Source organism: Microtus pennsylvanicus, chromosome 12 (assembly GCF_037038515.1).
Source record: "Microtus pennsylvanicus isolate mMicPen1 chromosome 12, mMicPen1.hap1, whole genome shotgun sequence".
NCBI classification, from domain to species: Eukaryota; Metazoa; Chordata; class Mammalia; order Rodentia; family Cricetidae; genus Microtus; species Microtus pennsylvanicus.
This window is the reverse complement of record NC_134590.1, coordinates 36,782,228-36,809,073: the sequence shown is the minus strand read 5'-3', so window position 1 is coordinate 36,809,073 and position 26,846 is coordinate 36,782,228. Positions and strand designations below refer to the sequence as shown.

Below are 26,846 nucleotides of genomic sequence, written 5' to 3'. Positions count from 1 at the left end.
TCAGTAGGACAGAAAGAACGGGGTGCTTCTGTCAAGCATCAAGTTATTTAGATCAGATAAGAGGACAGAGAAATTACACTGGTTTCTGCCGCCCGCAGCCCGAATGTCTTTGCCCAAGGTCATAATTCCAGCCTTTTTCCCAAACAGGACTGCTCTACTGTCCCTGGGCCTTTTCCTCTCTCAGGGTTCTGTGAAGAATTTCTTATTGCCAAGATTTTAAACTAGGAAAAGCTGGCCAACCGAAAACGTTAGACACTCCACTTTTGGAAAACTTCAAAAATAGGAAGGAAGTTTATTTGTTCAGTGAAGTTTACAATTATAGGCCTGTTAAAGGCAGAAAATTAGCCAAGAATGGTATTCTGCGGAAGTTCTTTTTACTGGGCGGATCCTAAGGAAATCAGTCATTAGGTGAAAAATAGCCTAAGATTTTTTTGAGACAATATTTGCTTATAGTCATTTGTGACTGTTTCTATTGTCCATTTTTAATACAATATAAGATTCCAAATAAAAAGTACTAAAGCTTACAAAGTTTGATTTCAGAAACAAACCAAAACTCACTTATGAGTAATAAGTTAGTGGCTCCTTGTATTTTGATTATTAGCAAATTATATGTTGACCATGATATTAATATAGGTACTGTAGTCAAACCCTTCTTATTGTTCCAGAAATAGCCATGTTCCCAAGTTTCCAAGTGAGTGGAAAGATTTGTAACATATTTTCATTTCTCGAAATTCTTGACTAATGCCTAGGAATTTGCATCCCACCAACGTTTCGGTCTGTTCCACTTGATTTTGGTGTACGTGAGAGCATTACATTCAGGCCGTTCTCTATTGTTAATTGGCTGTGGCTGTGCTGTGTGATTGTTTTTCCCCCAGGAAAAGCTCCACTGTGAGGCTAGGAGAGCACAGAGCTCCGCACGGACTTCTGTGGTCACCTGCTGTTCAGTGGCGCAGTGTGCTCATTCTAGACCTTTGCTCAGAGTCCCAACTGCTCCAAGTTGATTGTGCACTTGGATACATTGTTGTGCAAATCTGTGATGGTGCACACTGAGACAGGACCTCTTAGAGGGAAAGGCAGGTGTGTGTAAAGGAGTCAGAATTGCTTGTCTTTTAAAATGTGGTTTCTGGAGGCCTGGGAGATGGTTTAGTTGGTAGAGGGCTCTCCAAATCCCCAGCCCCTGTGTAGATGGAGTCTCATTGTGAGTGAATTAGAGACTGTGATCCCAGCATAGGGGTGGGATGGGGTGGGATGCAGGGGTAAAGACAAGAGAATTCTTAGGCTCGTTGACTAGCCTGTCTAGTCAACTCAGGTTATTGAGCACCAGCTGGACACCCTGTCTCAAAAGTAAGCGGGAGAGCTGGAGTGATGGCTCAGCAGTTAAGAGCACTCTCTACTCTTTCACGGGACTAGAGTTTATTCCCAGCACCCACATGGTGTCTAACAAATGTATGTAACTTCAGTTCTAGGGAATTTGAAATTGTCTCCTGACCTCTGAGGTCATTGGATACTTGTAGTGCACTGATGTTCATACGGGCAAAGCACCCATCACATAAAAGAAAAGTAAATAAATCTTAAAAAAAGTAGAGACCAATAGAGGGAAACACCTGGCATTGACCTCTGGTTTCTACATGCCTGTACACGTATGTGCATGCACACTCTACACATACATGAATAAACAGAAGTGTGCAGCACACACACACACACACACACCACAGATATACTTTGGATGTATTGAGAAGCAGCTGTGGTGTCCTGGAGCACCTGTCTGCTGATGTAGGTGTGTGTTTTTAACTGCTCTAATAAGTGGATGCTTTATTTGGATTTAATAGGCAGACAGCAGAGTGGAAGAAAGGGTGACTGTCCCCAAGCCTTGGCTGCAGATTCAGGGTGTCTGGCTTCACCATCATGGATCACTGCAGCTAAGCATGCAGTGGGAAACTGGTGAGGTGTGGGTCTCAGAGACACCACAATGTGTTTCTAGCCGTATGGCCATATGTTGTTCTTCTAGATTATTGTTATTATTAATTTAGAGGCTTAGAGGTTTTAGCCAAATAAGGAGATTTGACCCCAAAGATTACTTCATCCCAAAGCAAAAGCAGATCCCGTGATCTGGGAAAACAGCGTGTCTGGGAAGGTCCAGTTCCTTTCACCTGAGCTCTGTGATTTGATGCCAGTCACTTTAGCCTTTTGCGGCGTCTTTTCCTCAGCTCTGAAATGAGCAGGTTGAAGGAGTGATTTGGAGGGTCCTGTGCAGGAGTCAGGGCAGAATTTGAATTAGTGAAGCCGTGGAGGTGGAAATGGGACGGGCAGAGGGATTGATAAAAAGGCTGGTCTCAAGCTGAGTGAGATAAGGCAGCTAGTTTCTTTCCACTCTGAGGCAGACCCTGGCGCATCTGGCTGCCTGTGTTTGGTAGGGGTTCCAGAGGAGGGTCCGTGAGCAGAAGCCCGACCTTCTGAGAAATGTGGTTCTTCATGATCTGTGGAGAGCAGAGCAAGTGATTTGGGGATGGGCCGGAGGATGGGCCCTGGGTGGAGTAAGAGCCTTGCTATCATCCGACTGGACTAAGTGCAGGCTTGACCAGCACTTGAGATCCGGGCTCAAGCTGAGGAATAAATTGTGCACCCTCACGGTGGAAAGCTGATGGAAAGAGAAATAAGTCGAAGCCTCTGGCCAAGTCTAAGCTTGGTCACCCGGAAAGCACTTGGGAACCAGGGAATAAGGAGGGAGACCCACTTCGTGGTGAAGAGAATGCAGTTGATAGGGATCTTGGAAGGTCAAGGTGCCTGAAAAACACCTTAAAGAGGTGGCTGGGCATTTGGGTCAAGTTAGAAAACCATTCGAAGGTAGAGATGTAGATTAAACAGTCCTCTGCGGAGAGCTGGGAAATTGGGGAGAGTAGAGGAAGACACCCACTCTCCAAGTCCTCTGGCACAGCCGAAGGAGCCCAGAAATCCTCCCCTGGGTTAGAGCAGATGCTAAAGCAGCAGTCGAGGAAGGCTGTAAAGCGGTTACTAACCACACACATCCAAGGGCAGCACTTAGGTCCCATACTGTGCAGCCCCTAACCCCTTAGGGCTTATTCTCTTGTATTTCCTCTTGTCCTTGTAAATCAAGACGGAGTGTCACTTTTGAAAATGACTTTAGGATTCAGAGACTTTAGTTCCCTCTTGGTAGATGGAATTTGATTGTGGTGGGTAGATTAGAGTTCAGCCTGAGCAAATCTTGAAGCTTCTGGCCACGCCGTATTGCTCTCTGGCATGGGCCAGCCAGCCCGCCAGCCAGCCCGCCAGCCAGCCCGCCAGCCAGCCCGCCAGCCAGCCCGCTAGCCAGCCGTGAGCCGGTTCCCAGCAGCAGCTCTGGGCAGCTACAGCCCTCTTATCTCTTGAGAGCCTGGTTTCTGAGTTGGTTCTCTAGGAATGCTCCTGATAGTGAATGTGGGCTCCAGTGAAATGAAGGCAGCCTTCCCACAGAGGTGGGGAGGACAGCTGGAGAGAACTGAGCCCCTCATGCCCTGTCTCATCCTTGAAGGGAGAGGCTGCAGCCAGGTTCTCAGTGTCTGTCATCCCCATCCCACTCCTTAAATTAAAAAAAATCGACATATAGAAACTGTATGCACACATTTACTGTGTACTGTGTGAGTCAAATCACAAACCAGCATGTAACTCACTCACCTTTGTTTCTCATTTGCTGGTGTGTAATGCTAAAGCCTTTTCTGGGAGCAGATTTGCTCCCTGGGAGTTGGGGGCCTCTCTAGACTCAATCCCTCGGCCCCGCTCAGGATTTTGCAAGACACTACCTCCCCATCTTGTGGCTTTGGAAGTCTTCTAAGATCAGAATCTGATCAGCAAGAGTATGGGGTCATGACCTCTCCCTTGATGTGAGATTGACCTTTCTCCTAATGCCCTAGGGTTTTGTTCCTTCCATTCTTTGGATATTCAGGTCGTTCTGTGGGCTTATCCCAGGCTTACAGCCAACTCAGGTCCTTAAATCTTGTTCACATGAACCTTGGGCGAGCTGAGACTGCAGTGGGCACTTACCAACTGAAAGGGGTTTTGTCTTCTGTTGTTTCTATGTTTGCAGCTTATTTCTAATAATTTACACACATATCACTCTGCTCCTGACGCTGAAGGATTTTCTCTTTGTTAGCTTATTTGCCACTAGAAGGCCTTACTCGACTATAGTAGAAGGACACTTTGGAAGGACTGGTTTAAGTAAAGAGTATACTTTTTTGGTGACCATGCTCCAAAATAGCCTTGTTTCAAACTCACAGAGATCCACCTGTGTCGGAAGAGGCCATCCGCCTCCCAAGCACTGGAATTAAAGAAGGGTGCATTACCACACAGACCCCAAAGGTGGGCTTTAAATATTTTAAACCCTTCAAAGATTACAATACTAATGTGTATAAAGTACAGGGGGAAACACCATATGCGTGTGAAAATAACAAACTACTGTATTACCATTGCTGCTGCCCGGAGCCTGCACTCGTGGCCCCACTCAGGTCTGTTCTTTAGTACGTTCTGTTTAACTATATCTGGTTTTGGCTGGGATGGTGGCTCTGCAGGTAAAGGTCTGCTGTTCACGCCTGAAGAGAAATTTGATCCCTAGAGCCCACATAAAGGTGGAGGGAAGAGTCCTTTCCGTAGAGCTGTCTGACCTGTACTTGTGCCCCTTTGCCTGTGGACACCCCATATACATCCAGAATACACAGTAATAGTAAAGTGGCATCTCTATGAATGCAAATATGTAGAAGAAATAACAGCCTTTCATCCACAGTTATATTGCAGCTCTTTTGAAGAATAAGTCAACACCCTGCCAGAGATTTGACTTTTCTTTAAGAAGGTGTGCACAGGGCTGTATGAATAATTGTTGGGCACACTTTCCCCAAAACTTTCCCCAAAACTATAAGGCAAGTTAGAAGTCGAAGCCTTCCTATTGTTTGTTTTCATTTTAACCTACACAGTTTCTCTGTGACACTCTGGAGTATTTTCAGGTAAGCATGTGAACTGAAGTAAAGGAGTGTTATAGTTACCATTTTACACTTGGAGAAAAACTCAAGCTCCCTTCCACCCAGTATGTTAAAATGCATCTGCCAGGTCCATGGAAATAAATCAAACCTGTTGTGATCTCCAGAGCGGCTGACGTGGTGTGAGAGAGAGACATGCAATGTTAGGTGCCCTGAGAGCTGATGGAGAAGCATTCTAGAGCCTCCTACCTTTAGTGATCGTCGCATGTGAACCATACCCCAAAGAGCCGACTCTTGAAGTTGCTGCAATTCCTGCTGAATCACAAAGTTGACAGCTGAAAATACTCAAAATCCTGTCAGTTTCAGCATTGGACTAAGTTGTGTACAAAGTCTAACCGGACAATAAATTGCATCAGACTTAAATTGTGTATTTGTAACTTTTAGAAGGAGCTGTAGTGTGTTTGCATCGATGAATTTATATCATACAGAAGCCAGTTTTATTACTCTTACTAATAAGACACTTGAGTTTTGTTAAAAATTACTTTCTTCAGAAATTACATTTTGTTGTCTTAATGAGAGACTTTGGCTATAGCTTCCCATTTTTCAACTGGCTTTCAGACAGTAGGGATGTTTTTGGACACACACATGTATGCATGCACACATGCAACATGCACACACTCATGCAGATGCACGCCATGGTACCAGAGGAGATGATGGGGAGTTGTGGCAGTGGGAGGTAAAACCAACATTATTGAACATACAACTGCGTTTTCTTCTGCACAGGTGCAGAAAAGAATTTCAGGATGAATCAGAACAAAGCAAAGCTGGGTTGATTAAGTAAACGGCTATATTCAGTAAAGCAAGCGAGTTTATTAAGTAAAAAGAGGAGGCAGATCTCTGAGTTAGAGGCCAGCCTGGTCTACAAAGCAAATTTGTGGACAACCAGGGCTATTACACAGAGAAACCCTGTTTTAGCGGGGGAAAAAAGACATGAAAATCTATCAAGAGTCAGGTCTTTGGGATTTGGGGTAGTTCATTTTATGGGCAAACTTTAATAGAGTGGGGAATTATTCTTAAGAGTAGTTGGTACAAAGATGGGGGATTCCAGGAACGGAAGGCTCTTTTGTCTCTCAGTACAATTGTCCCAGGTGTGTCAGATGCATGATGGAAGCAGGCAGATTTGTAAGGCTAAGGACATGGAGATGCTTTATTATTTTTATAATAAAGCAAAGGACTTTAGTGATTTCAGTCAGCCATGCTGGTCCAGCCAATTTTGAGTTATCTTGCTGAAGGTGAGTCTCTGGTTGCATTAGCTCTAGCCTCCTTGCCCCTCCTCAGCCCTCATGCCTATCCAGCCTGCCCAGTTCTCTTAGCTGAGTCCTTGTTGGCGTTGTCCTCCCCTGGACAAACACTTCAATCCAGCGGTCCTTAACCTGGGCTCAGGATAAGAAGTTGGGTACATGCACTTGGATGGGGTAAAACATCATATTACATCTCTATTTTCATCAACTTCTAACTAAAATCTAACTTAATCCTCTGACTGTTAATGAATTCAGCAAGACCAGTATCTTTAGCAGTTCTTGTAATGTTAATATCAATAAATTCACACTGCTGTCCTCTCAACATTGCCTGATGTGTGTATGTCCATGGCAGGTATCTTCTCTTTCCTTTCACTTTGTGTTTTTGAGACAGAGTCTCTCTCTGAGCCTGGAACTCATCAGTCGGCTTGACTAGCTTGCCAGGAAGTTTCAGGAATCACTCCTATCTACAGACATACTCCCACCCTCACCCGGCCCTGACATGACAGGAGTTCACTGTCATGTCCAGCTTTGTGAGGACACTGAGGTTCTCACACTTGTGTTGCAAGCAAGGCTTCACCTCCTGAGCCATCTCCCCTCCCCCACCCTCACCGTTAATACCTCTGAAGTGAAGTGTTTGGCGATTTCCCCCACACCACTGTTCAGTTCTGCAACTTTCCAGGCACCAGCTGACTGAGCAGAGAGTCAGTTCTGACCCTAATCATTCCATAGTTAGAGCAGACCTCACAGGCAAGGGTTAATCCCACAGGCCTCTACAGGGCCACTTCCAAGCCCCAGGATTCGCTTCTAAACATTACAATCAGGTTCACACCACCACTTCTGTGCTCAGTGATTTGATAGATGGCTTCCAAAGCTCAGAAAGTTATTTTCTTATATTTCCTGATTTAGATTTTCTTTCTCCTTCCTTCCTTCCTTCCTTCCTTCCTTCCTTCCTTCCTTCCTTCCTTCCTTCCTTCCTTCCTTCCTTCCTTTGCGGGTGGGGGGCGTTTTGAGACAGAGTTCCTCTGTAGCTTTGGAGCCTGTCCTGGAACTAGCTTTTGTAGACCAAGCTGGCCTTGAACTCACAGAGATCCACCTGCCTCGACTTACCAGTGCTGGAAATAAAGGTGTGTGCTACCACCACCCCGGCTTACCAAAGATGCAACTCAAGAGGGGCCAAGTGGAAGAAATGAATAGAGCAAAGTTGGGGTAGAGACTGTCCTGTCCCATCTGCCTGCGCTCCCGTGCTTTCTAGATATGCCGTCTCCATGTGTTCATGTGGAGTCCTGGACCCTTTGGTTGTTGTTGTTTTGTTTTGTTTTTTTGTAGATCCTATTAGGGAGCTCTGGACCTCATTGTTTGGGAGGATTTTTTAAATGTAGGTTATATTAATGAGGTGTTACTGGTTAATTAACTTGGTTACAACCTTTGCCCCTGTCAAGAGGTGGTGATGGAACCAAATTTCCAATCTTCACATCAATTATTGGCTGAGTTCTGTGGAGACCTGCCCTGAGTCATTCATTAGCATAAAGTTAGGTGTGATGGAAAGTGTCATGAATAACAAAAGGCTTATCTCTTGCCACTCAGAAAATTCCACAGATTCTATATTTTGAGACTTTTTTTGCCTGGAGCCAAGACCATTCCTCTCTTTATTACCATTTTCACACTGTACTGCAGGTTATATATTCATCAAAATACTGTGCACATTATGATGTTGAGTGATAACAATTACAGCAGAATGTGATTCACCACTGGATCTTGTTAAATATGGCAATAAGATGCATTATCAAAATTATTTGGATAATTTCTCTTCATTACAATCGAATTCTTTCCTATTCCCTAGCGTGCCATTTTATATGCTGTAAACCTTAATTTTGAGAAGGTATAGGCTTCTCTGGGCTGTCAGAGAGTCCTTGAAAAAAATGAAACTTAAGACTCAGCCCCTGGGGTGCATTTGAGAGAGCACTAGCAAGGCACCATTGCTGAGGGGAGACTGGGCCCAGCAGTGCTGTTAGCCTCCTCCACGGCCTGTGACCATTGTAATGTATGCACCCCAAAACAGAGAGGGTTTGCCAAAAAATACACTAAAGCATTTCCCACCCAAAAATGTTTAGCACAAAAATAGCTTTGGTGCTTACAGGGGCCAGTCTGTTGCAAACTTGGCTTGAGATTTGCATGCACATTGTGCCTTCTGCTCATGTCTGTGGCGTGCCTTCTGCCCGTGTCTGTGACGTGCCTTCTGCACGTGTCTGTGACGTGCCTTCTGCCCATGTCTATGGCGTGCCTTCTGCTCATGTCTATGGCGTGCCTTCTGCCCATGTCTATGGCGTGCCTTCTGCACATGTCTATGGCGTGCCTTCTGCCCATGTCTGTGACGCCACTTCTACACATGTCTGTGGCGTGCCTTCTGCCCGTGTCTGTGACGCCACTTCTACACATGTCTGTGGCGTGCCTTCTGCCCATGTCTGTGACGCCACTTCTACACATGTCTGTGGCGTGCCTTCTGCCCGTGTCTGTGGCGTGCTTTCTGCATACAGGCACTGTGATGGACATGTCTCCCTTGCCTTATTCTGGTTTCCAGATTCAAGATATTTTTCTTTTCCTTTTTTTTTGCTGCTGCTGCTTTTGGGGGTGGGGCTTGGGGTTGGACAGGGTTTCTTTGAGTAGCCCTGGCTGTCCTGGAGCTCACTTTACACCAAGCTGACCTCAAACTCAGAGATCTACCTACCTCTGTCTCCCCAGTACCAGTTATGCACCATCACTCCGGCTAATTATTTTTTTTATCACTTAAAAACTTTGAAGTTATTAGCATTGCAGTTTGCATTGCTGTAGTTCATACAGCAACTACGCTCTTTCAGGTCCCTTGGCTTATCTGTGTCAGTGAGCAAGAGACGGAGATTGTGTTCTCTTGGAGCTGATACTTATCACCTAGGTGTTTTATTCTGGGAAGTCTGTAGAGCCTACCTAAGCATGTCACAGAGCTGCTTACCACTTCCAGGCCTGGTGTATTTCAGAATCTCATGATTTCCGTGATGCTCTTGTGGGGGTGGAAGTCGGTGGAAGGAGAAAGCAGGGCGCTCCTGTTGTCCTTGTGAGGTTGCTGGAAAGTTGCGGGTGGAGAAGAGTTTGGGTGGAAAATGTAGTCTACTCTTTTGTATTTGGCTGGATTATGCTTGCTCGTTCCTAGCCTAGAGTACATTTCTGTCATTGTCAGTCCCTGGAGATTGGAATAGTAGTCAGCTCCTTGCCTCTGGGAACTGCAGTGGAGTCAGTCTTTGTCTTGCAGACATCAAGATGAACAACATTCATTGGCAGTCATTAAGTGTAGGTTCTCTCTGCTAAACTCTTCTACTCTTTGTGGTGGTCTGTCCTGTCCCTTTAAGAGACAAACCCCACCCACTTCCTCCCTATCCACTGAGGCAAGCTGATCTTCCTTATGCTTCCATCCTGAGCTCTCACTTTCCTCTCTCCTTTCCACCTCTCTCCCTAAGAGGTAGCTTCTCTTCTCCTATTCTCTTCCCCCCTTCCCCTCTCTCTCTTCCCCCCATCTCTCTCTGTTCTTCCTCCTTCTCCCCTTTCCCCCTTTCGCCTTCATATAAACTATACCCAAACCCTCTCTCTGTGTGGCGTTCCTATCCATCTCTTTCAGTGGCCCGCTACCACCCGCAGACTGCTGCTGCCCCTCGGGGAACTGCGCCGTGGTGTTTTACCATTACATTGGTGCCTTGACGGGTGGGGAAGGGGCTGCCCAGCAAAAGGAGAAGCAGAGCCAGCGGGACACTGGCAGAGCATTCACAGGCTGGTAGCTAATAGTTTGAGGGTTTATACTATAGCTGAAAACGTTTAAACAGCGAATGAACACTGCAAAGCCTATAGGAGAATGTCTTCTCTCTACAGGTGGGGTGTTAATGAAGCCGACTGGGAAGCCAGAGGCTAGAGGCCATCCTGGACAGGTCTCTCACAGCAGGGACCACTTAAGAGCAGTCCAAAAGAAAAGACATATCCCAGGGACCCGGGCCCCAAGGCGAATCCACTGCTCAGTGTGTGCAGGGCTAGTGTGGGAAGACCACCCTGGGTGGTCAGATCACATTTTAGCTACGGGAAACCACCAGGGATGAACGTTGGTGAAGGGCTCAATCTTAGCCGTGAAGACTGTGGTTGGGGGCAATTCCCCCGTTTCTAGGAACAACAGTCAATTCCTCAGGTTTAGAGAAGTGGTTAAGCTGACTGGAAGGGGAAAACTCGCCACCAAAGCTGCTGGTCTGCATAGAGGTCAGCACTCAGGCAAATACCATGTTCTGAGCCCAGGGTTCCACATATCCTCAGCCCACCCTCGGGAGGGAAGGGGCATGGAGAGAGCCTGGCCGAGCCATGAGCACCAATGTAAAGGTAAAACAGTGCAGTAGAGGGGCGGGCTGCTGCAGGTCATTTAGAGCAGCAGCGGGTGGGAGACCATGGCAGGCCATGAGGAGCGGCAGCCGGTCCTACCACCTGAGGCCTCTGTGGATCCCAGGCGGGTGAGAGGCAGCGGTGAGAGACTTTGGTGGGTCATTGGCAGGGCAGTCGGCCCCACGAGGAGCTGTGGCGGGTGAGAGACAGAGATGGATAGGCATGCCAGTGGAGAAAGTGGGTATTTATTTAGTGGGTTATTGGGGGAAGGGAAAGGGAGCAGGGGAGGGAGTAGACGGGGCTTGTCTCTTAAAGGGACAGGACAGACCATTACACACCTTATTTAATTTTTGGCTGCAAAATGACTCTACATTTTGGGGTTCTGTTGATAGCAGCAGCTGAGATCCTGGGGCTTGGGTGACTTGCCTGGATTGTGCTGGAATCAGCAAATGTCACAGTATTCTCTTGCATATGTTTCCCTGTGGGATCTGTCCATGCAGGAGACTGGAGTGTCAACTGCTTCAGGTTGTAGGCCTCTCTCTGGACCAGTTTCTACCAACAGCCAGAGTCCATCTCTTTATTAAGGGGCAGTTCTGTGCCGCCTTCTCCCAGGTTGTACTTATGGTGTAGTGCTCAACAGTGGCAGCTGGCTTATTCAGCAGTGACCACGGTGGATCTGAATAGTCTTAGACATCAAGGCCTGGTCTTTACCTCGGGTGCTGGTTAGCTCGCTGTGATAGAACACCCAAGATAAACAGCTTGAGATGGGGAGAGCTTTCTTTGAGCTCAAGGTTTCAGGTGTGCCCCATTAGGGGTACTTAGCCCTGCTGCTGCTTATCTGAGGCTGAAGGATGTGGCAAAGGAGAGCTGCTCCCCTCCTGATGGGGAAAGTAAAGACAGAGATTAGAGATTCGTGCATTCCCTTCAAGGCCACACCCTGTCAGATGGCCTGCTTCTTAGCTCTCAGGCCCTACCTCCTAAGATTTCTACCACACTCCAATGATGCTGCCTGTTGGGGACCAAGCTTTTCATAATATATGAGTGTTGGGGGTGGGGGTTACGATCCAAACCATATCTCGCAGTAAGATTAATGCCATAGTTTCTAAAAGGAATGAGATGGTTCTATACGGGTTGATATGTCAATAATATAGGGTCCCAGTGATAATAGTTGCAGAACATTGTGCATGTGCGTGCGTGTGCGTGCGCGCGCTTGTGTGTGTATAAGAAAGAAAGAGAAAGAAATGAGATAACACACAATGAATCACAGGAGAAAAAAAACCCTGTAGCTATAGATGTTTCTGGGCTTTTCTTATATGAATATGTATTAAATATGTATGTAATATATATCTATGTGAATATGCATTAAATATGGATGTGACTTGTATTAAATATGGATGTGAATATGTATTAAATATGTATCAAAGTGACTGAAGAATACATTCTGCTCCTTTGTTTAAAAAGGAGGATGGATTGCTGGGCCGTGTGGCACATGCCTTTAATCCCAGGACTCAGGAGGCAGAGGCAGGGGAATCTCTGTGAGTGCAATGCCAGTCTGGTCTACAGCTAAGGCTACACAAGCTTTGACTTGAGGGAAAAAATAAAATCCTGCCTCAAAAAAACCTTACTTAAAAGAAAAAGAGGATGGATTATTGAAAAATGGCAATACTTATGTTTGTTTCTTCCTTGGGTCTTGAGCTTGACCCTTTTAGGCCAGGCAGTCCAGGCCTGAGCCTTAATCTTGGCCTCTTTGAGGCGAGGGGGAGGAGCAGGGCAAAGGCAGGCCTGTACCTTTCTGTCCTCCGTTCATTCTGTTCAGTAGCAACAGGCTGGCATCTTACTGGCCCCAAATAATGGACCTTTCAGGGTCACAGTGCAGAGATACCTCTGTGGGTACGGATTTGGATCTGAGGCCCCAGGGACTGCTGAGGGAGAAGGTGTGCAAGGGGGATGACCCAAATAATGGACCTTTCAGGGTCACAGTGCAGAGATACCTCTGTGGGTATGGATTTGGATCTGAGGCCCCAGGGACTGCTGAGGGAGAAGGTGTGCAAGGGGGATGACCCAAATAATGGACCTTTCAGGGTCACAGTGCAGAGATACCTCTGTGGGTACGGATTTGGATCTGAGGCCCCAGGGACTGCTGAGGGAGAAGGTGTGCAAGGGGGATGACCCAAATTATGGACCTTTCAGGGTCACAGTGCAGAGATACCTCTGTGGGTACGGATTTGGATCTGAGGCCCCAGGGACTGCTGAGGGAGAAGGTGTGCAAGGGGGATGAGTTCTACTGGCACAAACACGCTTTTGGAATTTTACTCCGTAGATGAGATAGTGAAGGAAGAATGTAAGATTAAAGTCTCCATTGCTAGTGGATGCCTTGGTTCTGATGAGCTCCTTGCTTCTGTTATTGTGGATATGTAGATGAGGTCAGAGGTGCTGGCTCCGGCTGGCTGTAGTTATTTATGAATGGGGGGCATTGCTGTTGTGAGAATGGAAGTTACAATTCGATTTAGTTTCTGAGGCTGAAGAGCTCGCTCAGTGTTTTCCTGTCCATGTGTGATGTGGTTCCCAGCTGGGGTTTGAGAGAAGTGCAGCCTCCTTGGGGACACCATGTCTCTTGTTGCCTGTCACCTGGGGTCTGTGCCTGCTGGCAGAGCTCTCCGCTTTTCTTCAGGTCCCCTAAGGAAGGAAGGCCTTGCCTTTTATATAAGAAATGAAGTCTTTCCTTTGGAGATCTAGCAAAAAAACCCAGAAAATCCCTCTGCTGTGTTTTCGGCCAGGTGGGTTCTGCTTCTAGGTAAACAGAGGATGCACGTGACGTCCCAGAGTGAGAGTTCACGAGGCCTCGTGATGCCAGCCTCTGCCCTGCCCCTCATCAGGACAGATACCGCTGAACTCAAGCGTGAATCCCATTCAAGGAGAGGAAGCAGACATTTCCGAGTGGCATTCTGGCCCAGATGTGAGGCAGCGTTGGTCACTTTGCAGGGGACTCGTGTCTCCTGCCCAGTTTTGTCCACTGGTACTCTGTGTGGTTATTTCCCCCCCTTGTTTTATTTACATGACAGCCAGCAGGCAGGGCGTGGGGAGAACGGGAAAACAATTCAAACAGGAATTCTCTTGGGCTCTGTTTCTGAATATTGTCTTTTAAATGGGGCCTGAAATTTTATTAAATCCTTTCTTGCATAGGAATAAAAATGGAGTTGAATTGGACTCGGTGGGCACTTTAGTGCCTGGTTTTATTTTAGGAAGGGCCAAGTGTGGGAAACCCTGAAGTTAGTCCAATCTGTATTTCAGTTTCTTTAAGAAGGCCTGGGCTCCTTTCTCTCTCCTCCGTACGTGCTTAGCGCTCCTCCTGTGGCCGGCCCGTGGAGCCCACCTTGCTCATCACTGTCCTGTGCTCATTCTGTCTGTGTAGCCTTCGACAGTGTGCCTGTCTTTGTGGAGAGTGGTTGGCATCCAGCACGCAGTGTGCCTGTCTTTGTGGAGAGTGGTTGGCATCCAGCACACAGTGTGCCTGTCTTTGTGGAGAGTGGTTGGCATCCAGCACACAGTGTGGCTGTCTTTGTGGAGAGTGGTTGGCATCCAGCACGCAGTGTGGCTGTCTTTGTGGAGAGTGGTTGGCATCCAGCACACAGTGTGCCTGTCTTTGTGGAGAGTGGTTGGCATCCAGCACGCAGTGTGGCTGTCTTTGTGGAGCGTGGTTGGCATCCAGCACGCAGTGTGGCTGTCTTTGTGGAGCGTGGTTGGCATCCAGCACACAGTGTGGCTGTCTTTGTGGAGAGTGGTTGGCGTCCAGCACACAGTGTGCCTGTCTTTGTGGAGAGTGGTTGGCATCCAGCACACAGTGTGCCTGTCTTTGTGGAGAGTGGTTGGCATCCAGCACGCAGTGTGACTGCTTTTGTCCCATTCATCCTTTCGTGAAGTCTCAGTTTTATCCTATGAGGCCAACCTAGTGCACAGCATGAATGGCCTTGTATATTATATAGAGGGTGGCTGTTGTTTTTTTCTCTCTAAATGATGTATTAAAACCAATAAGGTACTGGTAAGAGTTTGTGTGAAATTAGAGGCAGATAAGGTGTGGGGAAGAGGAGCTTGATTTAAAGTAGTTTCTCCCTCGTGATCAATAAACAAGCACTAATTCTCATTATCAGCAGACACATCTGTTCCTCCTGGGAAAATAATTAATATGAAATGAGCTGTTTCTCTATTACTATTTTTACTATCATTACTGTTACTGTTGCTTTTATTTAACTCCTTACCATTCAAAATGTTTCCTCTGAGGGAGGAAGCAGTGAATATTCCTGCCATCTTTTTGCAGCTTCAGATGGTTTCTCTATTATGTATGAATGTTGTTATAGTTTTAAATGAGATGCTAGACTTTTAAAAACATTTATCTGCATTCTTTTTATGCTGAATTTATTCCCATGCCATGAATTTTTGTTTCTTCAGGGATGGCTTTTTCTTCTTTGCGCCATCTTCCTCTTCTGGCTATGGAACAATCTGTTCCTATTCAGTGGGGATCATCTCGATGTGGCAGGGGAAGCTCACTTGTGGGTTAATCTGGCCGTGAGCTCTGAGAGTTCGCCGGCCATCTTAGGTGCTGTGTTCACCCAGATTTGCTCAGTGCCTAGAGGACCTGTGTCTGAGCCCTACAGTTAGCATTTCTCTGCGTTTTTAGTCGTGTGCAGCAAAACAATTCTTGGATCCCCAACCCCGTGTCCAACCCTAGCCTGGGTACACTGACCAACTCCGCCACTCCCACCACCACAACAACACACATGACTTCTTTAAAGCGACCTGCTTAAGGTAACTTGTGGCGTTTCAGATATGCATGCCCTTGATGGCCTGGGCAGTGTCACGGGTGTCTTTAAAGTGCACAAAAAGATTTGAACCTCTTGATTAGCATAACTGTGTAGGGTTTGGGGTCAAGAAAGTAGGGAATCATCTTCACAGGTCACCCCAGGCTTACAGGAAGAGGAGGCCAAGACACTGAAAAGAATAATTTAATATTTATATGTTAATAGTTGGTAGACAAACCAGTAAGTGCAAAATGAAAGTGACATTTTTTATTCTAAAGGTTATTTCAGAAATGCCCTCCTAAATCCTTGTGAATAAAATTACAGTTGCAGTGTGTTTGTAATTCCTTAAAATCCCTAAATCCTTATAAAGCTGACCCGTGCGCTTGAATAAGGACTTGACTTACAGAAATATTCTTAAGAATATTCTTAGAATTCTATACACCCGAACAGGCCTGCTTCATTAATTTTGGGTAATTGATCTTAATTATCTAACTTTTTTTTGTTATGGTTCCCATAGTATCAGACGCTCTAATCAAACCCTAGCCCTTGTTAAATTTATTCCAGGAAAACCGTTTTCAGGCTCTCTGCTCTGCTCTGGTGAGTTTGGATTTGCTTTATCGGCTTATCTGCGAACAGGAATGACGTAGTTCTTAGTGCTCTGACTGAACAGGCAAGATTCTCAGTAAAAGGCCCAGATCTTATCAGAGGGAGTAAGTTTCTAGTGACCCCAGTGCGTTTGCCCCAAGAAGGTCTTGGGTTCTTTGTTTTGTTTTGTTTGTGGGGAGCAATCATTGCAACCTGATGTATATATTCCTATAGACCCGAAAGGCTGTTTTTCAGTTGTGTTTATTTGGGGGGTCAATGCTGACATCTTTCTTTTTATGTATCCGTGAGCTTCAAGCTCCTGCCCACCTACTTTCACGTGACATCTCTGCGTCACCCTTGCTTGGCCTCTGATCTGCCACACTGTGGTCTGCCCTTCTCTAGTCTCTTCAGTCCTGAATTAATGCCTGGTCTTCCAGGGCCCCTTTGTTCCCTCCCACTATCCCCTCCCCATCCTCCCCCCACCCCCGCCCTCAGAGCTTCACCTCACCCCTTGTCCTGCATGAGCCGGTGTCCATCTCCTGTCTACTGTACGTCGCTTTGCATGTGCCTTCTTGGTGCTGGATGGCAGGAGGCTTGAGCAAAATTTATGTCTAAATTATGAGGCCCACCAGCAAGGAGAGATAGATAGGACTTGGTCTTTGAATGAAGTGTGTCCGTTTTAGATTCTAATCAAAGAACTAAAGAAATCCATAGTTAGAAAACCCATGCAGCCTGAACTCTGACCTGGGTGTGATGTGCTACTCAGCTGCTCCGACTGGCGGAATCAAGGGGACCCTTGAGCCCTCGGTTCTGTAGCCCTTGTGTTATTGTTGAAGTGCTGAAAGTTCCTATGCTCCATACATTTTCCCCTCTTTGAAACATGATGGAAGACATCATTGCTCACTTGAGTCATTGCGGGTGCAGCGTATAGAGACGTTGGCTAGCTTAGCAGTCCTCAAAGGACTGAATAAATGTGTGTTCTGTGCAGAAGTGCAGCTAATAATTGGGGAGCGCCATGTGACTTCTGTTATAACAATCTCACACCTGCTGAGAAAGGGGTGCTGTGTACATTGGCGATGCTGTTTTTACCACACTGAACTAACTTTTCACTAGACAGTCTTCAGTGCTTCTGATCTTGAAGTCCCTCTCCCACAGAGAGAAAACATGGCCTTTTGTTTTTTGCTGTGGTCCTGTGAATCATTAACAACGTTCTGACTGCAGCTTAGACTTCCTGCTGTTTCTGTTCTCTGCTTTTCTACCAACAATGTCTAGGCTGCCACAGGCTTCCCAAGCTTATTTGGCCGTATGTGAGTGGGCACAAGCATATAAAGGACCGGTGCAGACATGGTTGCCATTTGAAGCTCAGCCTCGGGCTGGCAAGATGACTGCAGGTGTCGGTGTCTGCTGACAGAGCTAATGGCTTGAGTTCTGTCTCAGGGCCACGTGGAGAGAAAGAACCAAGTCAACGGGTTGTCTTCTGACCTCAACACACACACACACACACACACACACACACACACACACACACACGCACACAACAATGTGAACAGCCCCTCACCCCCACACACATAAAAAAACAACTTTTTATTTGTTTGGGGGTCTTTCTGTGTAGCCCTAGCTGTTCTGGGACTCCCTATGTAGACAAAACTGGATAAAACTCACAGAAATCCACCTACCTTGACTTCCCCCATGCTGGGATTAAAAGCCTGGGCTACCACTGACCAGCTTACAATTCAGCTTTTAAATTTATTATTTAAATCTTCTGCTTTACAAACAATTTTTTATAGATGTGTGTGTGTGTGTGTTGCTTACCTGTTTGTATGCCATGTACCCTACGAGGCCAGAAGAGGGCATTGGATCCACTGGGCCTGGAGTTAGAGATGCCACCATGTGGGTGCTGGAACTGAATCCCAGTTTTCTGAAAGAGCACTAAGTGCTCTAACTGCTGACGCAACCCTCCAGCCTAGGAGTCCCCTTAAAAATACATCTATCTCTAAAGATATCCTTGACTCTTACGCTATAACAGCTTAACAGGAGATACCCTAATCTTTCTGGCAGAAAGGCTATGTTTAATGTGCTCAGTATTTAGTGACAGAGAGTCAGTGGGTCTTTGAGAATTATGTCACGGACATAGAATACAGCTTTCTTTAAAGACAAACTGAAACAATCTCCCTTTTTGTACACACTGGTTAAGCTTTTTAATCTGAATTGGAAAGGGGATTGGATTTTTCTGGTTATGATATTAAATAAACAGGGCCCTGTAGGTGTTTGGCCTTCAACTCAAAGTTTTATACACAGAAATATGTGTCCTGTCAAAGCAAAAACTGGAAGATTAGGTCCATGCTGGCCACGTTTTCACAGACCATGAATGTCAGAGTGAGTGTTGAGGCCGCTGGTCACCTAAGCAGGGCTCAGGTGTTCACTGACAATGGTATGGATTCCATCTTATTTTTGAAGCTGCTGTGGAGAGCCTACTCATAAATGGACAGGATGGGGAGGGAGGGACCGTAGCACCGGAGACCGTTTGCTTCAAGACTTTTACATTGGAAAAAAAACCTCTTTTGTGAGAAGCCCCACTGTCTCCTGTGACAGTAGGCCTGGGTTCTCTGCCCTCCTTGGTTCAAACTGTCTAGCTCTGTTGCTTTATAATCAACGTTAGGAGATACGGCATCGAGTCATAACTTGTTAGTTGCTGTTGAAGAAAACAATGGTACAATAGTTCCAATAAATGCAAAATGATTTTAGAGCCCTTCCTCCCACCATGTACTGAGGAAGGCTTCTCAGAGGACACTGATGAAACTCTTCTGAATGAGTTGGTACGTTTAGGTGAACCACATTTTAGACAAAATTTAGTGGAGATGACCTGAGGACCTTAGGGATTAGAGCGCAAAGCCAGCCTGGGACTGGCCACTTAACGCTGGAGGGCGCTGTGGTCTGTGAGCCACATACAGCAGGAGTGATACTGATATTGGGCCTGTGTGACCTTTGCCAAAACCCAGTGCCCACGACGTCACTAAACCAGCTCCCATTCTCGCAGGTGCCTGAGATCATCAGTTCCATCCGGCAAGCGGGGAAGATTGCCCGCCAGGAGGAGCTGCGCTGCCCCTCGGAATTCGATGACACCTTCGCCAAAAAGTTCGAGGTGCTGTTCTGCGGCAGGGTCACTGTGGCCCACAAGAAGGCGCCGCCTGCGCTGATCGACGAGTGCATTGAGAAGTTCAACCACGTGAGCTGCGGCCACAGAGCCGACTGGGACACGCCCACGGGGCAGCCATCAGCGCCAGGACCCCGGCCAATGCGCAAGTCCTTCTCGCAGCCCGGACTGCGCTCCCTGGCCTTCAGGAAGGAGTTCCAGGACGCCAGCCTCCGCAGCAGCACCTTTAGCTCCTTCGACGACGGTATTGAAAACCACCTCATCGGAGGACACAGTGTGGTTCAGCCCACAGACATGGAGGAGAACCGAACTATGCTATTCACGGTAAAGTCTTGGGCAGTTTTCTGCACCCTGGAGGTCTGAAAAAATCAGCTAATGCGTCAGTGGTTGTACACACCCTTTCATTGAAGAAAGAATAGTTATGTAAACGAGGTTCAAAACTATGTAAGTTTCAACACAGTTTTAAACAGAAAGTACTCTTATTAATGTATAAATATCCATTGTTTATCAGGGTAATATGATTTTTAGATAACCTTATATTTAAAACTTACACCCCAACTAAAATACTAGTTTAGTTGCTTGTTTTTATTTTTGTTTTTTAAACAGAAAATTGTTAAACTGTTAGCCATATGGAAGAGAAGGAATAGCTAAGGGTGCCAGCTATTGGAGTTTCATGGAGACTTAGATTTTTCTGGATTTCCCTGTGTCTGAATGGACAGGACTCTGCCCTCTTCATGAAGTGAGCTGGTCTGTGGGTTTTTCCTTGGCGAGCTTCTGCCTCTGAGTCTTTGCTTTATTCATGGTAATGAGCAAAACTGCCTTAGACACAGTGTAGCCTTCTGTGCTTCGCCCAAGGCACCGGAAAGGCCAAACAGTAAGGGAACTGACCGCATAGGTTAGTGTAGTGTGGCTATAGCTGGCTTTAAAGATCCAGAAATGGATGTGGAGAGATGGCTCAGCCTCTGAACACATACCGCTCTTGAGAGGAACTGAGTTAGGTTCCTAAGCACCCACATCAAGTGGCTTGCACCCTTAGAAAGCTAGTTTCAGAGATCCTCTTCTGGACTCTGTGAACACCTTCACTCACTGTGTGCGTGCACACACACAGACGCACACATGTACACACAAAGCATAATGCATCCTTAAACTATCCAGATGGTGTGTCAGGGTAATAGGACTGACCTCTCTCTTCGTAACTGACATAGTACATGGACGAGTCCTGGGCTGGCAGGAAGACTTGTACTTTAATCTGTGGTCTGTATGCTTCTTCCCAAACACTGCAGTGTTACTGAGAAAGGCTGCTTGGTGCATTTGTTTGTAAGTGGTTACAATATCCTAGAAATAGAGCAGTGAACAGTCTCTGCCCACGCGGAATTTAGATTCCAGCAATGCGGACAGGCAACTGACACACCAGTAATTATGCAATTACAACCGCAGCGCATACTGTGGAGAAGTAGTGGATGCTGTAGGAACGCTCAGAATCAGGAGAGGCATCTTTGATGCGATTCTCACCCAGCAGAGGTCTCCATGTGTGGCCAACAGGCAGGGTTTCCTCCTGGGTTCAGAGAGCAGCAGGTGCGATGTAAGAGGTGGGAAGGAGCTCTACTTCAGAGACCTGAAGACATCGCTCCACTGCTTCGCCTGGCAGGCCCTTTAGTTGTCTGGGCTTTATTCCTCACGTCAGGTCTCTCCTGATGTGATGTGATGGGAAAGCAGTCATGACAGAGAGACCAGGAGCAACCTCACATTTCTGGATCTCACTTAATGACAAGTAAACAAGTAAAGACCTTTGTGCCCCTCGTGATCTGCCATTTCAGCTTCTGTCTTGTTCTCTGTCTTGGAGGTGAAGCTTGTCAGTTACAGTGACTGCTAACGTTGATTCTGAGGAGGGATTAAATCTGTAGAAACCAACACATACAGGAACCGAGAAACTTCAGCGTATGGAGGTAACGGCCAGGGAGGCAGACTTCTGTAGTGATGTTTTGTTTGTAATCTAACAAACAAAGCTTGCCTGAAGATCAGAGTACAGAGCTAAGCCACTGGAGGTCAGCCAGTAGTGGCATACACGTTTAATCCCAGGCAGAGGGATCTCTGTTAGTTCAAGGCCACCCTGGGCTACTTAACATTGAATCTGTCTAAAAGAGAAACAGAGCTCACACAAAGGTGACTCCAGCACTTGGGATCCCATTCCTTTAACCCCAGCTCTAGGGAGGTGGAGACAGGAGGGATATGACTGGGCGGAGAGAGGACTAGAAGGCGGGAGGGGACAAGAGCTTGATGCAGTCTGAGGTTTGGTGGAGAGAGTGCAGTCTGAGGATTGCCCCTTCGGTCAGAGGATGAAGTCTGAGGTGGCATTCTGAGGGCAGGATCACCCCTTTGTTCTGAGAGGTAAAGGACTTTCTAATGGCTGACTGCACTGATCTTCAGGCAAGCTTTACTTGTTAAAACACAAATATCACTACAGACTCCCATAGCCAGCCTGGCATTAGGACACTCTGCTCCGAAGGTGTTTCAGAAATTTTAGATAGAAACTGTAGTTTTCTGGAATACTCACTTGTACAGAAAACTAATTCCCTTTGAAGGGGGGTGTGGACTTGAAGGATCGTTATTATTATTGCCATTGCTATCACTGTCATCAGATTACTGCTGTGTCACATAGGTATTTTTCTCCTGTCACTTGACATCGTGGCATGAGCTATAACCTTTGAAACTCTTTACAGATACAGAGTTTTATGAGAGCTTGCCTTTATCCTTACCTCATAGGCCATGACGTGTATAATGAATCAGTTTTCAGGAGAAACACATTTTTTCCTTTCGTTTGTTTTTTAAGATTGGCCAGTCTGAAGTTTACCTCATCAGCCCTGACACCAAAAAGATTGCACTGGAGAAAAATTTTAAGGAGATATCCTTTTGCTCTCAGGTAAATGCAGACAAATTACTAATTAAATTCTAGTTCTTCTAATGCACACAGGAGAAGCAATGTTGTATAAAACAGCGGGTTTTTAATCTTGATTCCATGTCTCTTTATCTCATCATTTACTGAGGTAAATTATAATCCTAAAATTAACAATTTTGCTTTTTAGAACAGTGTGCTAGAGAAAATTATCTACCTTCCTTTTTTTCCCTGTTCTAGTGGTATTGATGTCTTCTTGCTTTTTCCAAGGTCTTTTATGTATTTGCATGTTTTATATATAATTGGTATGTATATGTGTGTGCACATGTCTTATGTATAATTGATATATGTACATGCTTGATATATATGCACATGGTGTATGTAATTAATATCTGTTTTTATATGTAATATGTTATATAGAATTATATATGCTTTATATATAATTCATAGTCTTGAAATTCTTAATCTTTTGTATTTTCATTATTACTTTTCCTGTAACTGTGATGGATTGTACTTACCTTGGAGGGGGTTTACTCAGAATGCAGTGTCTACATGAAACTTTCTGTGTTTGTTAGTCTTCCAGCTGTGTTTCATAGAGAGATTTGGGAGGAATCTGTCCACTGTGATGAGCCAGTTTCCTCTGGATTGTCCTGGCAAATAAGAGATCGTTTATTTTACTGTTTGGTGATTTTCTTTTCTTATATTCTAACTTTTCATTTTTGTACTAAGATGTAAAAATCTTAGTTGTTTGTTAATCTAGAATGTAAGCTAATTAAGTGGTCATAAAGATACTGTTTTCGATTTTGATAATAAGTAATGTTTTTAACAAGTTGAATAGAGAAGACTTCACAAAGAAACTTTGATAAATGGCATCCCCTACATAGCAGCCTCTGTTAGATTCTTAGCTTGCTGATGGAGGACATTGATTGAGATCAGGATATGTCAGCAGTTATGGGCTGGAAAATACTTGCCCATGATTGATCCGAATTATGTTGGAATGTTAAAATGCTAGTGTTAGATAGTTAAGGTCTCTCTATGCAGCCCATGCCACCTGCCCCTGCCTCCTGAGTGCTGGAATCAGGGACATCAGGGACATGCACCCTGCTGTTTAGGGTAGTGTGGTAGTTTATTCTTTCCTGAAGAGCTTCTGACCCCTAAGTTACGCGAGCCTGTACTTCCACATGGCGATGCTGTCAGAGGTCTTGAGAATTAATAGTCACAGAAGATATTTCATTTGGACTTAGCTTGCTGTTTTAGTTTCCTGTCCTGTTGCTATGGCAAAATACCCCGATAAAAGCAGCTCAGGGAGAAAGGTTTTATTCCTGTCCCAGTTCTGAGGTCTAGTCGTTTACGGTGCTCAGCTTGCGGTCTCCTTCTCGTTCAGTCCAGGGTGTGGCCGTGTACCATCCATATTCAGTGTGGATCTACTTAGCTAGTTAATGTCATCAAAACAATCCCCACAGACATTCCCAGAGGCCCTTCTCCCAGGTGATTCTAGATCGTGTCAGGGTGACAGTGGAAACTAACCGTTGGTGCTGGAGCCATGGCTCACTGTTTAAGAGCACTTGTTCTTGCTGAGGGCCCATAACCATTCCTAACCCCAGTTCCTGGGAAAAGATCATCCATTTCTGACCTCCACGACACAAGGCATGTACACAGTACACATACATATGTCAAGGTAAAACACTCAAACACATAAAGTCTAAAAATTAGAGCTGCCGCAATTGTTTCTGGTAGAATTGGAAGGCAGCAACAAGGCCCTCTGTCAGCTTCTGTCCCTGTGGCTTTCAGATCGGGCTTATGTGTTAAGGCTTGTTTATGAGAAAGAGCTTGTGGGACACCGGAAGAGCTCTGGCCTTAGTCTCAGAGACTTCACAGCTGCTCATCTTGGCATATAAGTAATGTTTTGTTCATTCTTCATCCTGCTCAGTGATTTGCTTGTGATTTTAGTACAAACACATTTTGAATCTCTTTTTAACCTTTATATATGTGAGTTGTGTGTACATACTTGTTGGTGTGTGTGTTGGTGTGTGAGATGTTTCTTAATGTGGTGTGCTGTTGACTTTTAAAGTACCTTTTATTCCTTAGTGCTCTCCTCACACACCCCAAAGTTCTAGCTTTTCTGTCAGCTGTTATCTGTAGCTGGAAGTCTGTTCTCTGTCTTGTCTGGTCCCCTGGACCCATTTCTCTCCCATCTGCAGGTCCCCACAGCTGCTTTTGAAGTAATCATTTGGAGGCTTAATATTAATTATAATTGTTTGGTGGCTCAAGCTTCTTACTGGCTAGCTCTATGTACAAATAAACCCATTCCTAATAATCCTTGTATTACCACATGCCCCATGGCTTACCCGTGATGCTCTGGCATCTTACTCCTCTGGTGACTGCTGGCCTTTCCTCAGCTCCGCCTCCTTTTTCCTTGTATCTCTGTCTGCAAACCTTGACTCTCATTGTGAGATGATACAAGTAACATTTTAGTAGGATGCTTATCTTTATGTAAAAATATGTGAGCAGTAATCTCATAGTGCTCTTTGAAGGGGACAGTGTCCCCATGAAGCTGTATTCCTGCCAGCAGTACTTCTCTGTACCACTTACATGTCCCCCCCCCCCTTCTTCCTTCTTGCACAGGGCATTAGGCACGTGGACCACTTTGGGTTTATCTGCCGGGAGTGCTCAGGTGGCGGCGGCTTCCACTTTGTCTGTTACGTGTTCCAGTGCACAAATGAAGCCCTGGTAAGCGGACACTCCCCGCTGCAAGCCTCATGAGGGATTTCAGCCCGTGCAGAGCCTTGCTGACATGGCAATGTTTGCTTTCGTTATTCACCCATGACCAATCCCGTTCTGCTATGCATCTGAAATTCATTTGAATTTTCATTGTAGGTTTCAATATTTTTGAAAGACATACTTGCTTTCACTCTCTGCCCTAATGCAGCATTTAGAAACCTCATTCCCACAGTGGGGTGGCCCTGTTCTGTAAACCCCAGCATTTAGGCCTGAGGTAGGCAGAGTACAAACTATAGAACTCTAGGGCAGGTAAGTTCGTAACCCACTTGAGCCATGTCGTGGGATCTGGTACTGAAAAGAAACAGGGAAGAAAAACAAAAGAATCCTGGTGAACTTTGAACCAGACGCACTTGCTCTGTACTTAGTAAAAAGATTTTACCTTGTACCTCACCTGTGTTAAGAGGGCTGAATCTGTACGTGGTCCTCCTCAGACTACAGACCACAGCCCTAGCAGTCATTCCTGCTATGTTCTGGTAGTCTGTGAAAAACTAGACAAAGTCCCTTCTGTGAACTTCTGTCAACACTATTCTTGTGCTCAGGTTGATGAGATCATGATGACTCTGAAGCAGGCCTTCACCGTGGCTGCTGTGCAGCAGACTGCCAAGGCGCCAGCCCAGCTGTGCGAGAGCTGTCCCTTGCAGGGCCTGCACAAGCTATGCGAGAGGATCGAGGGTGAGTCGGAGGCACTGTCGGCCTGGGTCACAAGCGCCTTGGGTGGGAGCATCCGTGGCAGAGGGCTGTGTCATAGGTGAACTCACCCTGGGCAGTGGATGTCTTCTGTGTGACAGGAGGTTTTTCTGGGTGTGATGGATTCGAAGCTAAGGACTGTCTTGCCATCTCTCCTCGAAGGCACTCTGTAACACCCGATTTTGTGTTACACCCTCGGTACAGTTCGCACGCCACTGTACCATAAGCAAGTCGGACAAGGGCCTGGAGATCGAAAGAACACACAAAGAGACCTGGGTCATTTGAAAGAAGATCAGCTGAATGCCGTTTATTCAACGTTGGGGAAATCCTTATATACCTAGCTGCTGCACAAGGATTTCCACCCAGGCAGATGGGAAATTACCATGCCAAAGATGGAGTCAACAATCACCAGGCGGGGCGTGTGTGGGGGGGAGCACAGGAACAAACAGAATGCTTTAGTTAGCTGGCTGACCAGAAACTGTCCTCAAGATGCACCCCAGGAACAAGGGTAGACCCGGGCCCTACAGCACTCATTACTCTTGGAGTAGTAAATAAGTTAGGGAGTAAATGTTATCAAACATTTATTGAGCCGAGTGAGACTGGGAGGTCATGTGGATTGGCCATCACAGAGATCGTAAAGTGAGGCCTAAAGAATGTCTCCCGTGCTTTCCCAGTAGAGGACCCCTGTAATCTCCATAGGGCAGTTAATGGAGGGCGGCAGAAAACAGGCCACACCGAGGAGTCAGCGGGAGGGAATAAAACACGAGGTGACCATATTAACCAGAGCTTCTAGAAGTTTACATGGAACCTTAGCATTTGCGGGCTTTTATTTGATATTAAGAGGAGCCCGTTACTGTGCTAAGTTGTTTTTAAAAGTTTTTATCTTCATTATGTTTATGAGAACTCAAGTGAATTATTGTGTAACTTTATAAATACATTGTTGGAGGATTAGAGCTGTCTAGGGATAAACTCGCATATAGAAAGCCCAGGATCCACCACCCTGGTTGTCAGTGCAGACAGCCAGTCTCATGAGTGGAAGGATCCCGAGCAAGGAATGCTCTGGGGGCAGCAGAGGGCTGGAAGATAGGGTGCTGGTGGTGGTCAGGCTCATTTGAAGGAATCCAGAAAGTGAGGTGTTTGTTTTCTCTTTTTTTTCATTTTGCATCTTGTCTTATCTGTAGGAAGATTTCTAAGTGTGTTGTGTGTTGTGTTGTGCGTTGTGTGTTGATTTTTGAAACTGTTACATGATTTAAATTACGCAATTGTAAAAACAAAGATATGATCATTTCTTGTGTATAC

At 46.0% G+C, this 26,846-nt stretch overlaps 1 protein-coding gene across 6 annotated transcripts in view; it reads left to right on the top strand.

Moving 5' to 3' along the window:
* Window positions 1-26,846, top strand: part of Tbc1d1 (TBC1 domain family member 1) — a 187,048-nt gene that overhangs the window by 78,949 nt on the left and 81,253 nt on the right. For all 6 annotated transcript variants that reach the window (XM_075943453.1, XM_075943454.1, XM_075943456.1 and 3 more), the window contains 4 exons: window positions 19,070-19,510; window positions 22,017-22,106; window positions 24,705-24,809; window positions 25,400-25,532. In XM_075943453.1, coding sequence (XP_075799568.1) covers window positions 19,070-19,510; window positions 22,017-22,106; window positions 24,705-24,809; window positions 25,400-25,532 — 769 coding nt within the window. The remainder of the gene's footprint in view (window positions 1-19,069; window positions 19,511-22,016; window positions 22,107-24,704; window positions 24,810-25,399; window positions 25,533-26,846) is intronic.